Raw genomic sequence first — 15,481 nt, 5'->3', positions numbered from 1 at the left:
AAAATAATTAGCTACAAGGCTATTTCATTCAAGCTTATAATAAATTACAAATTTACTCAACCAACTGTTTTAATAGCTTGACTGCCAATAATATGTAAATAGAGGGTTTATCAGTACATAAGAGTAGTTAGGATACTTAACAAAAACATTTGATTCCGTTTATCCCACTGAAATAATTACAGCACATATTCAAAGATGATTCTCCTGGTAAAGATGCACCACTCACAGGACTGCTGATGATGACTCAAGCTAGCATGTGCAGAATATGAACAGTACTAATAAAAACTGATATCTGTTTAGATACATATACTCTTGAATGGATGAATGATTAACTAATGTACTATTAACTGCAATCAAATTGTCCTCAGAAATATGCAGTTGTGCAAATTAATGTGATAGAGCTCACAGAAGGCATGTATTGTATGTGAAAACAGCTTCAGCTAGTGTAAACTGATGGTCCCGTATAGTGCTCACCTTTTTAATGAGCTGTTGTTGGTGGGCATGTTTCTGTCTCAGATCTGAGATCTCCCTCCAGAGAGCTTCATTCTCCCTAAACAACAAAACAAGTTTCACTTACAGATAATCTACTGAACAACCAACCTTTCTCCTGTGTCTTCCTACAAATTTTTCTTTACATACAATGTGATAATGTGGGAAGTTGTTTCTGACATTTCAACAGATAGACATTTAGACTGTGTGTGACCAGGACATATTATTTAAATACTTTTTTTTGGTGATCTATCGCTATAATTTTGCAGCAATACATAGCAGTAAACACTGATGTTCCACACATGCATGCAAACAGGATGTTTTTTTCAACACGCTGAAAAAGAAACAAAGAAGAGAAAAAAAAATCTTAACAGGAATAGCACCTAGAATATAGTAATGCACAGTCACATCCAGCAGGTTTGTAGTGCTGACCATCTGCAAAGATATACAGATGGACTTGATATTGGGGAAACAATTCAATACAGTATATAACAGGCGGACCCTCACAGCCACCAAACCCATAAATCGTCCTTAAGTTCGATCTAAAATTATGGAATTCTCTAAATGCTATGTTTTGGTTGTTATCATTATATATTGTTTTTGCACATAGCTTTACACATACCTCTTGAGTGTTGACAGCCTGGCATCAATGTTCTCTTGTTTGCTGTGAACACTGTGAACACTGGCCAAGATTTTTGTCAGGTCTTCCTGTCGTATCTTATTGTCCTCCGGCCGAGCATTAGAAACCTAAAAATACAATCAGGTCTTAGGTTTATTTCAACAATAGTAGCATACAACTTGATTGTGATTTTATATAATGAGTTCTGCACAAAACATGCAACTGAAAGGGAGAGGGGTTGATGGGATCTATCTTGTCGAGCAATTCGTTAAAATTACTTTCTTTGTCCTTACTCTTAAAACTTAGAAAGAAAAAAAAAAATCGACATTGATTACATAATTTGCAGTAACCCTCCATAGCACGACTTTGTCCTTTTTTTACGCTTATCATAACATTAGTGTTATGAGTGTTTTGGGTCGTTGCTTCATTGTGGAGCTGTGTAATGGATTCTCTGCCCCAAAAAACCCATGACCGGTCTGTCAGTTGGATTGACCATGTGTCAAGACTGTATATAGCCTTACCCTGAATGTGGAAGGGTGAACCTTTTCATGACGGAATTTTCTAAATAAATATCAATATCACAGAACTGCTGACTCATCACTTTACTTTTTGTGGAAAATGTTTAATGTAATTGAAAATTAGCATATTGTGGTTAGAGAAATTAGGTAAACCCTAACGAATAACAAGGATTTAATTGTTGAATAGATGTTATCTGATTTCAATCCAAGTAAAAAGAAACATTTCAACTTTTATTACACAAACGTGTGAAGTCTTTTGTGTACACACAAATTAAACATTCACAGCGCTGGCAAAAAAGTCGGTGATCGCCTGGATCTAAGAATTGGTCAGAGCTCCTTTGGCAGAAATAACCTCAAACCAGGATCAGAGCAGAGATCAGAGAGCGTTTAAGACCTTTCCTCCAACAAAGCTGCTCAGACATATTATTAGGTGCTTTATATCCAAACCACAAAACTAAAATACTGAGTTCTGCTTTTGAAAATGAATTATTAACAGGCCAGTACAGAGTTACATGTCACAAAATTATGTTTAATATTTTTTTATTTGAACAATTTCTCTCTTATCTGACTTTATAAGTCATGCACAACTATAAAACAAACCAAACCTGTTCTTCAGACAAACTGAAAAAAAATAATGACATCCACATATAAAGCCCTTAATAAAGCTCCTTCATATATCAAAGAGCTCATAACCCCATTTTTTCCAAATAGATCACTTCGAACACAATACACAGGCTCTCTTGTTTTTCCAACAAACAGTAAGAGTAGAATGAGAGATAGAGCCTTCAGCCAATAGGCTCCTCTCCCTTGAAACCAGCTCCCACTCTGGGTTCGGGAGTTTGACACCATCTCTAAATTTATGGTAAACTTAAAAAGTTTACCGTGTGTGTAGCCGCTCCGTCACTGACCGCCAGCGGTACACACACACACACACACACACACACACACACACACACACACACACACACACACACACACACACACACACACACACACACACACACACACACACACACACACACACACACACACACACACACACACACACACACACACACACACACACTTAGGGACGCGGCGCATTCAGCACGCCAATTGTGCTGTTTGGTTAAATAGCTTCTGTGTTGTTTTTTTCTAAAGATAATTAATAAGAGTTGTACTGTTTATAGTTGATACCGTTTTGTTTATAAAAGTCATGTGATTTGTTTAAAGATGATTTATTTGGTGACATGTAAAGAGGTCATTGTATACTCTTAATTTTTGTTTTAAGCACTGGTTTTACAGATAAATGTGTCTGAATTGGTAATTAAGCCCGGTGGGTGGGGTTAAAGGTTTAAAAGGGCAGCTCAAAGCCCTTGAGGGGGAGTCTGAATGCAGTTACAGAGAAGGTAAAGTCAGAGCTCAGGAGAGCATGGGACAAGAGTTTTTCCTGTCAATTTGATTTAGAAGTTTTTTTTTTTTTTTGAGTATTTCTTGTACATGTTGGTACCCTTCCGATAAAGAAAAAAGAAAACACAATGGTCACTGAAATAACTAACAAAAGTAATAATAAATACAAATTTACTGAAAATTAACTAATGAAAATCAAACATTGCTTTTTAATTGTGGTTCAAAAGAATAATTTAAAAAAACTGACACACTCCAGGGGGGGCGCAATGTCACAGACATCCTGTCATTGGTTAGTGAAAGCTCCCTCAGTGACGAAATGCAAGGGGCTGGACTGACACAAACAAATCAAATACTGTTTTTTTCCTGATCCACCAATCAAAAAAAAAGAGGAGTGTTATCATTTTTACATTACATTACATTTCATTTAGCTGACGCTTTTATCCAAAGCGACTTACAATAAGTGCATTCAACCCCGAGGGTACAGTTCCCGAACAACAAGAATCAAGAAAGTACAATTTTGTCAAAATAAAGCAAAACTACAAAGTGCTATAAGTAAGTGCCATTTAAGTGCTACTAAAAGTGTTAGTTTCAAAAGTTGTTAGTATATATATTTTTTTTTTTTCATTCAAGGTATAGTCGGAAGAGGTGAGTTTTTAGTTTTCGGCGGAAGATGTGTAAACTTTCTGATGTCCATATGTCAATGGGGAGCTCATTCCACCATTTAGGAGCAAGGACAGCAAACAGTCGTGATTTTGATGAGTGTTTAGCTTGCAGTGAGGGAGCAACGAGTCGATTAGCCGAAGCAGAGCGGAGTGAACGAGCTGGGGTGTAACGTTTGACCATGTTCTGGATGTAGACTGGACCTGATCCATTCACAGAATGGTACGCAAGTACTAGTGTTTTGAACCGGATGCAGGCAACCTCTGGTAACCAGTGAAGGGAGCGGAGGAGCGGAGTAGTGTGATTGAATTTTCTGGATGAGCTGCAAAGGTCGGATGGCAGTAGCAGGTAGACCTGCCAGGAGGGAGTTACAGTAGTCTAGGTGTGAGATGACCAGAGCCTGGACAAGGACCTGCACCGCCGTCTGACTGAGAAGGGGGCGTATTCTCCTGATGTTGTACAACATGAATCTACAGGATCGTGTTGTTGCAGTAATGTTGGCAGTAAGGGAGAGTTGGCTATCGAGTGTCACACCCAGGTTCCTAGCAGTCTGAGTGGGGGTTAACACGGAGTTGTCAAGGTTATAGTCAGGTCATGGATGGGACAGTCTTTCCCTGGAAGGAAAAGTAGTTCAGTCTTGTCAAGGTTAATCTTCAGGTGGTGTGCAGACATCCACTGAGAGATGTCGGTCAGACAGGCAGAGATTTGTGCTGCTACCTGTGTTTCAGATCGGGGAAAAGACAGGATTAGTTGGGTGTCATCGGCATAGCTATGGTAGGAAAACCCATGTGAGTGAATGACAGAGCCGAGAGAGTTGGTGTACAAAGAGAAGAGGAGATGACCCAGGACAGAAACTTGAGGGACCCCAGTAGTGAGAGGACAAGATTCAGACACAGATCCTCTCCAAGTTACCCTATAAGTGCGGCCATTGAGGTATGAAGAGAGCAGGGAAAGAGCAGAGCCTGAGACACCCAGGTCCTGAAGGAAGGAAATAAGGATCTGGTGGTTCACTGTGTCAAATGCAGCAGAGAGGTCAAGAAGGATAAGGACAGAGGAGAGAGAAGCTGCTCTAGCAGCGTGAAGCTGCTCAGAGACAGCAAGGAGGGCAGTCTCAGTTGAGTGACCTGCCTTGAAACCAGACTGGTGAGGGTCAAGAAGATTATTGTGGTTAAGATAGGAGGAGAGTTGATTAAAGATAGCGCGCTCAAGAGTTTTTGAAACAAAGGGAAGAAGAGAGACAGGTCTGTAGTTATTTACTTCAGACGGGTCGAGGTTGGGTTTCTTTAGGAGAGGATTTACTCTTGCCTCCATCTGCATGCCTAAGTGTCCTTGGCAAGATACTGAACCCCTAAAATGGCCCCTCATAAATGTTGAGTGTACTAAAAATGTAAGTCACTTTGGACAAAAGCGTCACCTAAATGACATGTAATGTAATGTAAATTAGGGAAACAGCCAGTTGACAGGGAAGTGTAGATAAGATGGGTAAGAACAGGAAGAAGGTCAGGAGCAATAGACTGGAGAAGGTGAGAAGGGATGGGGTCGAGGAAAGCGAAGGTGATGAAGATGAAGTTGATGGAAGTGTGGTTATAGAAGGAGGATCCGAAAAATTAAGAGCGTATGTCATCTATCTTTTTTGTAAAGTAGTTGACAAAGTGGCTTGGTAGAAGGGAAGAAGGAGGAGGGTGACTGGGGGGGTCGAGGAGGTTGGAAAAGATGGATACGAGTTTTTTGGGGTTTGAAAATGAGGATTGAATTGCAGTTTGGTAGAAAGTGCTTTTGGCTGTGGAAATAGAGGCGGAAAAAAGAGGAGAGAAACGGCTGATAAGCGAGCAGGTCGTCCAGGTGTTTAGATTTCCGCCATTTCCTTTCTGATGCTTGCATAGTGGCTCTGTCGGCACGCACCGAGTCAGACAACCAAGGAGCTGGGGAGGACTTGCGGACCTGTCGTGACGTAAGAGGACAGAGAGAGTCAAGAGAGGAGGACAGAGTAGAAAGGAGAATGTCTGTGGCAGAGTTAGGGTGCATGAGTGAGTAAGAGTCAGTGGAAGGGAGGGCTGATAAAACAGAGGAGGCTAGAGAGGCAGGAGAGAGGGAACGAATGTTGCGATGGACAGGTACAGACTGTGGATGTGGTAGGATTGTCGGTTTGAGATAGTGGGAGAGAGTAAGAGATAAAGAAGTGGTCGGAGACATGAAGTGGGGTTACAGTGAGGTTAGATGTTGAGCAGTTTCTGGTGAAGATATAGTCCAGGTGGTTACCGGCTTTGTGAGTAGGAGGGGAAGGACTGAGTGAGAGAGCAAAAGAAGACAGCCAAGGTAAAAGGTCAGATGATTTGTCTGTCTGGATGTTAAAGTCACCCAGAAGGATAAGTGCAGGGCAATTTTCTGGGAAGTTTGACAGGAGGGCGTCTAATTCCTCCAAAAAATATACTTTGCCTGGATCAAAGAAGTCCAGGAGTATGATAGCCCCGAGGTTTAAAATGCACACACTTCATTTGAACGTGAATTGCACGTACGCTTCAGAGTATAAAAGTAACTGCAGGCATGGTCAGCACTCACCCTCACTGAGACAACACCCTGCAGAATTTGTGCGATTGCTCTTGTTTCCTCTATAATTCAGATACCCCTAACCAGCTTTGGGGGGGGCCCAGCTTGCAAAAGTTTGAGAACCCCTGCCTTAACCTAATATTTTGTTGCACAACTTTCCCAAGCAATCATTGCAATCAAGTGATTTCTTTAACTTTCAATGAGACTTCTGCACCTGTCAACAGGTATTTTGGCCCACAACTCGTGAGCAAACTGCTCCAGCTGTCTCAGGTTTGAAGGATGTCCTCTCCAGACTGCATGTTTCAGCTCCTTCCACAGATGTTCAATAAGATTTAGATCAGGACTCATAGAAGGCCACTTCAGAATAGTCCAATGTTTTGCTCTTAGTAATTCTTGGGTGTTTTTGGTCCTTATCCTGTTGGAGGACCCATGACCTGCGACTGAGACCAAGCTTTCTGACACTGGGCAGCACATTTAGCTCCAGAATGCCTTGATATTCTTGAGATTTCATAGTACCCTGCACAGATTCATGACACCCTGTGCCAGATGCAGCAAAGCAGCCCCAGAACATAACCCAGCCTCCTCCATGTTTCACAGTAGGTACAGTGTTCTTTTCTTTGAATGCTTAATTTTTGCGTCTCGTTTTTTATTATTTGCTTTCAACAGTGGTGTCCTCCTCGGTCGTCTTCCATGGAGTCCACCTCTTAGCTTTTGGAAGTTGTTCTGGGCTCTTTGGTTACCATTCGTATTATCCGTCTCTTCATTTTATCATAAATTTTCCTCATGCGGCCACTTCCAGGGAGGTTGACTACAGTCCCGTGGATCTTAAAATTCAATATCAATTACCGTCTGGTTTGCTGCCTCCACTGCCAGGGACAAGGGCAGACTGCAGCGGATTATTCGGTCAGCTGAGAAGGTCATCGGCTGTGACCTGCCGGCTCTCCTAGACCTGTTCCACTCCAGGACCAGTAAGAGAGCAGGCAAGATCATTGCTGATCCTACCCATCCCGGTCACCACCTTTTTCAGAGACTTCCATCCGGAAAAAGGTTCCGGGCCATCAGGACTAAAACCTTGCGCCACCTGAACAGTTTTTTCCCAATGGCAGTGGGGCTCAAAAACAAGCTCCCTTTATCACACTGACTCTGCTGCCCCCCCCCCCCCCGCACATAATTTATCTCCCTCACCTATTGTTTCTTAATGTTTATATTGTCTTACTGTATATATTGTTTTGTTTATGTACAGTGCACAAACTACACCATGGCAATTTCCAATATATGCAAATATACGTGGCAATAAAAATAATTCTGATTCTGATTCTCTCCTTAGCTTTCTGTGGTCCATGTTCAGTGTGGTACACACCATGATACCAACAGCACAGTGACAACTTTTCACCCTTTAAATAGGCAGACTGACTGATTACAAGTTCGAAGACACCTGCAATGCTAATTAGAGGACACACCTTAGTTTAAAATGTCCCTATGGTCAAATTATTTGCATCTTTTCTAGGGGTACCATCATTTTTGTCCAGGCCATTTTCATTCATTTTTTTTTTTTTTATATTCTGTTGAAACATGATTCATAAGCAATGTCTGATTTTCATTAGTTAATTTTCAGTAAATTTTTATTTATTATTACTTTTGTCAGTTTCAATATATTTCAGTGGCTATTGTGGGTTTTTCTTTCTTTGACGGAAGGATACCAAAAATGTTGTCCACGTCTGTAGGTCTAGACTGTTGGGAACTTCTCTCTGTCCCCACATTCATTTATTTAGTTAAATAAATGTCAATACTTATGTGTTTTCTTCGTCTCATTGTCTATCTCTGTCTCTCTCTTTGCAGATATCTCGGACTCCAGAGCCGCATTATAACAACAATTATTAATTATTATTACTATTAATAACAAACTACCTATTATTATTTATTACTATATGAACTGTTGCTGCTATCATTAATAATCAAAAGCAACTGTACACTGTTATTGTTTTAATTATAACTTTTCAGAGCTGATACCTGGTGCTGCACAAGTGTTCCTGGTCTCGCCAAGATGAGCAAAGTCCTGCCGAGATACTATCAACACATCAGCTGTCCTACGCGCGGCGCAAACACACTCAACCATGTTTACACTCCCTTCCGGGATGTGTATAAGCCCCTACCTCGACCCCCATTCGGCAAATCGGTCACATCTCAGTTCTGCTAATGCCTTCCTATAGGCAGAAACTCAAACGTGACAGACCGCTGAATACGATCATTCAGCGGTGAACCGACCAATTCGATTCAGCACTACGGGACTGCTTCAACATGACGGAGTGGTGCGTGTTCCAGGATGACAACATCAACACGGTCATCTGCTACATCAGCAAATGCATCGATGACGTCATACCCAGGATTACTGTACGAACATTTCCAAACCAGAAGCCGTGGATTAATGGTGACGTCCATGCCAAACTCAAAGCACGGACTGATGACTACATCTCAGGTGACATTGAGGAGTACAGGAAGGCCTGGTGTGCACTCTGAAATGCTATAAGCATTGCCAAGAGACTTTACAAAGTGGAGTCCCACTACAAGGGCTCCGACACTATGAACATGTGGGCTGGACTCAGAACCATCTCAGACTATAAAGGAAAGACCAGCAGTGCTGATGTAGTGTCTGCATCTCTCCCAGAGGATCTGAACACCTTTTATGCATGCTTTGAGAGCAACTGTTTTGCTGAGAACTTTTCATACTTTTTCATTGCTTCTTAATAAATACTTGATTGAACCAAACCGAGTTCGGCTCTTCTCATATTTAGGATAAACGACCACGCAACGACACAACTCCCCGGCTGTGGAGATCGAAGAGACCCAGGAGGACCGCTGCCCCCATGTATTATCCAGGGCAGACGTGTGGAGATGTCTCAACCGGATTAACAGGCACTAGGCACCTGGACCTGGCATCCCTGGCCGAGCTCTCAAGGTGTGTGCATATCAGCTGGCAGATGTGTTCACAGACCTTTTCAACATGTCACTGCTCCAGTTTGTAGTCCCCGCTTGTTTCAAGAAGACCATCAATCAATCAATCAAATTTTATTTGTATGACCAATATTCACAAATCACAATTTGTCTCATAGGGCTTTAACATGGTGTGACATCCTCTGTCCTTAACCCTCAACAGGAGTAAGGAAAAACTACTAAAAACCCCTTTAACAGGGTAAAAATACGTAGAAACCTCAGAGAGAGCCACATGAGGGTTCCCTCTCCCAGGACGGACAGAAGTGCAATAGATGTCAAGTGTAGGAAAACATCATCAGGATAAAGGTTTTGGCAGCAATGATGAGGGTAAACATTTTGAAGGAGTCCACAATCATTGTCCACTGCCGCCAGTTAGGATCCATCATCAGCTGCCACCTCGGTCGGGGTCCACCATCATTATCTGACGCGAAATGCGACAAAGGATCCGCCATTCCCACTATGATCAACCGGCCCGACACAGAAACCACCACACTGGATCCACCACCGCGACCTCCGACTCATGATCCACAAATCGCAATCCATGATGATGTGGCCACAGCTGCGGCCCTGGATCCCTGTTCCCAAAAGAACTTAAATCCTCTGCCTGAACGACTACCACCCAGTAGCACTCACCTCCACCATCATGAAATGTTTTGAGCGGCTAGTCAAACCCTTCATCACCCCTGGACCCTCTTCAGTTTGCCCACAGGCCAAATAGGTCGACTGCAGATGCCATCTCCCTCATCCTCCACACTGCCCTCTCCCACCTGGACCAGAGGGACACATGTGAGAATGCTGTTTATTGACTACAGTTCAGCATTCAACACCATTGTGCCCCTGAAGCTCGTCACCAAGCTCAGAGACCTTGGGCTCAACATCGCCCACTGTGAGTGAATTTTGAACTTCCTGACGGGCAGACCACAGGCGGTGCGGATAGGCAGCACCACATCCTCCACCCTGACTCAACACCGGTGCCCCCCAGGGCTGCATACTCAGTCCTCTCCTGTACTCCCTGTTCCGGAATGACTGCGTGGCCACTCACAGCTCCAACACCATTGTTAAGTTTGCTGATGACACCACTGTCATAGGCTTGATCGATGGCGACGATTAGAAGGCCTACAGAGAGGAGGTCAGAGCCCTGACATCTTGGTGCCAGGACAACAACCTCCATCTCAACGTCAGCAAAACAAAGGAGCTGATCGGGGACTACAGGAAGAGACAAGGAGAAGAACACGCCCCCCTCTCCATCAACAGGACTGCGGTGGAGCGAGTCAGCAGCTTCAGGTTCCTCAGGGTCCACATCAGTGATGACCTGACCTGGACACACCAAACAGACTCCATCAGGAAGACGGCCAGACAGCAGCTCTTCTTCCTCTGTAGGCTGCGGAGGCTCCACATGGATGACAGGATTCTCTGCAATTTCTACAGGTGAACCATAGAGAGCATCCTGACTGGCTGCATATATATTTAGATGTATATATCCTATTTTCTATTTTAAATTTTTTATATTCTATTTTATATTATTTTATTCAAAAAAAAATGTTGTACTTGTAATACTCTGAGATTGCTAGAAGAGAGCCTGTGACCCAAGCATTTCATTGCCAGCGACTGCTTAATGTTATTGTTGTGCATTTGATAATAAACTCTTGAAACTTGAACTCTTTTCTCCCCTCTTTTCCACCCATTTCTCCCTGCTCATCCCAGCCAGTCGAGATGGCCGCCCACATTGAGTCTTGTTCTGCTAGAGGTTTCTTCCAGTTAATGGTGGGAGTTTTTTCTCCCACCAAATGTTTGCTCATTCTGGGAAATGTTGGATTTCTCTATACATAAGACATTACAATCATTATCGTAATTTTTAAATCCTTATTAATGGAGAAAATACTATATTTGTGGGTCTCTCTCCCAGCTTGACGTTGATTCGCAAGGTATTCTGGCTACTCCTAGGTTTGAAGTGATGGGCAGAAAAATCTCAGTTTCCAGGGCTATAAAGTCCTACCGCTTGGACCTACCCCTCCGTCCCAACAGGTATTATATAGAACAGCCTACCCCTCCATGAGGATACGCAAAATGAAGGGACGGACTAAGGGGTAGGGCCAAGGTGGGAGAGGGATTGGGCCCAAGTCAATTCAAACTTCAACTATGAATCTGTCCATTTACGAAGCACAAGTGATTGTGAATCAATTTTACCTGCTTAATCATTTAATCATTGTCTGAAGAAGATAAGAAGAAGAGAATAGAGAATTTGAAAACAGAGGTTTGACAGGGCCCCCTCGCCTTTGGTCTAATGACTGTTTAACCCTCTTCGGCTGTATGGAAATCATCATTTCAATCATCGTATCACCGTAGTAACATATCCAAAGACAGTTATTTGACAGTACTTTGTGTACGACAAATTGAATAACAGTGGTGGTAATAACCAATAAAACCAAGACGGAGATGGATGTTCATTGCCCTTCGACAGGCAGTACTTGCATTATTCAGTGGTTTAAAATGATTCACAATGATAGCAATAATATAATTTATCGCAATGATTTTTGGGACAATTTATCATCCAATTAAATTTGGTAGTTTGACAGGCCTACCTTAATATTTTGAAGAATGCACCAAGTTAGAGGTTTACTTGTTCAGTTTACAGCTTCAATTCTCTGAGAATTGATTTCATATGCGAGTAAAATTGATATTGTACCATGAAATATCCTTAACTGAATCGATATAGAATCTAATTGAAAATCAAATCGAGACCTTGGGAGCTGGAATTGAATTGATTTGGGAAATCATTGGCAATAACCCAGCCCCTCTTCTGTTGTGTAAAGACTGAGCCCATTGCAACCGATTGTTCTGATGACTGGCGTATCGTTTAGCCAATGAAATACCCACATGCAAATGTGCTGCTTTACAGGATAAATATAAGGAGACACCAAGCAAGTCACTGCGCAACAGTGTCCAACTGGTCCCAGAGCATCGTGCGTCCTTGTTTCATCCCCGGTCGTGACTGCTACAATGGCTGGCATGCTGCTTAAAAGATGTTTATTTGAATACATTTTAAACCATATGACCGGTTTTGTCTCCTTTATATAAAAGTATGATTTTAAGTGTAAAAGTAGCCTTTTTAGCCTAGTTCTAGCCTGGATGCCAGACGAACTTAGCCCCGCCCACAACATTTTTGGTCGGGCAGTTCGGTCTGGAGTCGCTCCATTGGGAAAAAATTATGGGGCGTGTTTCAACTGACCAGGAAGTAAAATTCCTCTTCGCTCAATTGGATAGACCTACAACCAATCAGAGCAACGTAGTATGTGACGTATGCCAAGCAACGCATTGTGAGTTATTTACTAACGCCGGGTTCACACCGGACGCTTCAGCGCAGCGCCAAGCCTTAAATAACAGCTGGCTCCCATCCACTCCCATGTTAAAACTTTGTGCCGGTCACACCAGAGGCTGAAGCACCGCGAGGCAGCCTTGGCGCAGCGCGGTGCTTCAGCCTCCGGTGTGACTGGCACAAAGCCGTGCAGCGATCTACTGGATCAACGGGTGATATTATTAGCGCTGCCCGGCGGTTTAGCGTCGCTTCAGCGTCCGTTGTGAACAGCCAAGCGCCGGGGCGATAGGGATTAGCGCGGCGCTTTGGCGTCGCCTCCACGTTCTGTGTTCCTCTTTCAAAATGAATGCGCTGTCGATATCTTCTAAAACAGACTCAATGGCAGCATCTACACATCTCAGCTCGCCAGCGGCAGGCATGTTTGTTGAAAACGAATTCAACCCGAGGGCACTGTGATGACGTGGCTGATTACTTTACCGTTGATCATCTGTCAATCATCGTATAAAGCCCGCCCTGACAATCTGATTGGCCCGGTCGGGCCATAATTTTTTCCCAATGGAGCGACTCCAGACCGAACTGCACGACCAAATCTGTTGTGGGCGGGGCTAAGTTCGTCTGGCATCCAGGCTAGCCTAGTTCATTACCATGGTTACAAAGGGTCCTTTGGACTCTCCAAATGGCCTTTGTGGAAAACGCCTAGACATGCCCTTAGAAAAAATCTGTAAAATTTTAATTTACTGTGGTATTGTTATCAAATTTGAACTTGGGCTATTCAAGGCTTCATGCTAGGGTCCCATTGTGTTTTCCAGCTCATGAGTCCCAGCTAGAGTCATCTGCAGGCCTCTGTTTATCAAAAATATTCAGGCGGAAATAAAGACCTCTACTTCACTGTGTTCCAACGCTATTACTCAATGCCAGAAGCACTTAGAGGGATTCTGACTCTGTTGGGGGGGAAAGTTCAGAATGTTTTTAATAGAAAATATTCAGTAGCTATAAAACACACCTCTTGTCTGGCATGATAAACTAGATTCAAGGTTTACTATCTCCTGACTCCATTTTTTTCATTAGCTGAAGGGATCACATGCCTTTTCCAACCTAAATCAAATGAGAACAATGCTTTGATTTGTGTTATAAGGGATTAAGTAAAATAAAAAATAAATGTTTCACAAATTTTTTTGCCACCGTACAGATTTTGTGGTGTATCTGCTTGTCGAGCACTACTGGAGCCTATTTAAGTCTTAATGTCATTGGCATTATTCTGCTGACTGATGAACAGAGAAATATCAAAAGATGCCTCTACCTTCCTCTTGATGTTCTCCAGCAGGTCGTCCTGTCCATGTTTGAAGTACGGGTGCTGAAATGCCACTGGACCGTCTCTCTCCTGTTTTACAATGCCTGTGTCAATGTGTATAACCTTACGGAATCCATCTGCATGCACATAAACACACAGGTATAAAAAAGCAAAAAAAACATCAAATAACACACCCTACTAAATGTATACAGTATATGCATATATGTATATTTTTACCCAGTCTGAGTTTAAAGATGTGTCTGTGAGTGCACAGGGCTCCGGAGTGCGGCTATTTAAGTCACAGAGTGCGTAAATGTAGAGAAAACGCTGCAATCGATCCTGGTTCTGCCAAAGATTTGTTAGTAGCAGCTGCTACAATGTCGGGATTTGACACTTTCCAAAGTCCTATATGATAGGGAACTGAACACATTTAGGGTTTGGACTGTTTTTGTGAATCAAACAAGCTATCTATTTTTTTATTTTCTCTGTTTGTGGACAAACACTGATTGGGAAAATATCACCAGATTTGTCAATAGTCTAAGCAGCTTCTGGGGGGGAATCAATACTAGAACAATTACCTAACCAGGCCTAACTGGCTGCTCATCACAGTTCAGTTGCATTGAAACTAATTCTAAAAGTACAGGTTACAACTGGGATAAATATAGCCTGAATCAAACAGTTCCAGCCAGCAGACACTCTTGGTCACTCTACAACTACTGCAAAGAACCAACTTATGTCAGAACGCGTGAACAAGGGAAATAATGCATTCTTACACATGTTGAGCTGCCTGATGAAACTGGCCATGTTGTTGTGCTTGAAGAACTTGGGGAGAATCTCCTTAGCAAAGCGCTGCTCGTCCAACACTCGGAAGCTGTTGCCCTCCTGCAAACAATCAGCAATGTCGGTCAAAACGGGCTAAAGGATTTATTTTAGTTGTATACACTCCACATGGGGAGAGTGAGCTTTTCGGTGACTCGGTATCAAAATCTCAATAAAGCAGTGATGCTGGCATGACGCAGATAGTGGGTAACCAAACAGCAGATTTAGGATTTAGGAAACTTGCTGGCAGACAGAGCTGACAGTTGACGTATACTAATTGTTCCGTATGCTGACACGACTAGTTGGGTGGCACGAAGATGTAGGGCCGATGAACTGTTTGTCAAATCAAGGCTGTCTAGTTGTGTACTTGGGGTTAGCATCCTAATGGGATAACGGCACTGCTTTAGCATCACCTGACTCCAGCAGATTAATTCATCGGTGTCCGCATCCTCGACCAGCGTCCACAGCTTGGCGAGGAATGCCGGGACGTTCGAGTTGTGCCTCATCTTCCAAATGAAACAACTGAAATGAAACCACGCAGAGAGTTCTTGTTGTTCTTGCTGTACTTCTTCCTCTTGTTGTTGTTGTTCTTCTTCTGATGATGATGATGATTAATGGCGTGTGACAAGCAACTTATCTGCAATTTACCGCCACCGTCTGGAAAGGAGTGTGAGCCAGAATGGATATATACCATACCTAACCTCATTGTTGGAGTCATAGCCTGTATTTAATGATATAAAAGATTCCAGTGTTTTTTAGAAACCTGAATACAATCCTTTATCCTATAAATATTAGACTTTTTGTTAACTTTTTCTTTGGAGTTACTTTTTAAGCATCTGTCT

The 15,481-nt window shown here is 42.7% G+C and overlaps 1 protein-coding gene across 8 annotated transcripts in view; it reads right to left on the bottom strand.

Annotated features, from left to right (window-relative positions):
* hsf2 (heat shock transcription factor 2) overlaps positions 1–15,239 on the bottom strand; it is a 38,935-nt gene extending 23,696 nt beyond the window's left edge. For all 8 annotated transcript variants that reach the window (XM_053444654.1, XM_053444655.1, XM_053444658.1 and 5 more), the window contains exons 1-5: positions 15,053–15,239; positions 14,594–14,702; positions 13,830–13,957; positions 1,112–1,236; positions 475–550 (exon numbers count right to left, since the gene is read on the bottom strand). In XM_053444654.1, coding sequence (XP_053300629.1) covers positions 475–550; positions 1,112–1,236; positions 13,830–13,957; positions 14,594–14,702; positions 15,053–15,145 — 531 coding nt within the window. In that variant the 5' untranslated portion in view covers positions 15,146–15,239. The remainder of the gene's footprint in view (positions 1–474; positions 551–1,111; positions 1,237–13,829; positions 13,958–14,593; positions 14,703–15,052) is intronic.
* Positions 15,240–15,481: the final 242 nt, after the last annotated feature.

Source organism: Pleuronectes platessa, chromosome 17, assembly GCF_947347685.1.
Source record: "Pleuronectes platessa chromosome 17, fPlePla1.1, whole genome shotgun sequence".
NCBI classification, from domain to species: Eukaryota; Metazoa; Chordata; class Actinopteri; order Pleuronectiformes; family Pleuronectidae; genus Pleuronectes; species Pleuronectes platessa.
This window is presented reverse-complemented; position numbering and strand designations above follow the sequence as displayed.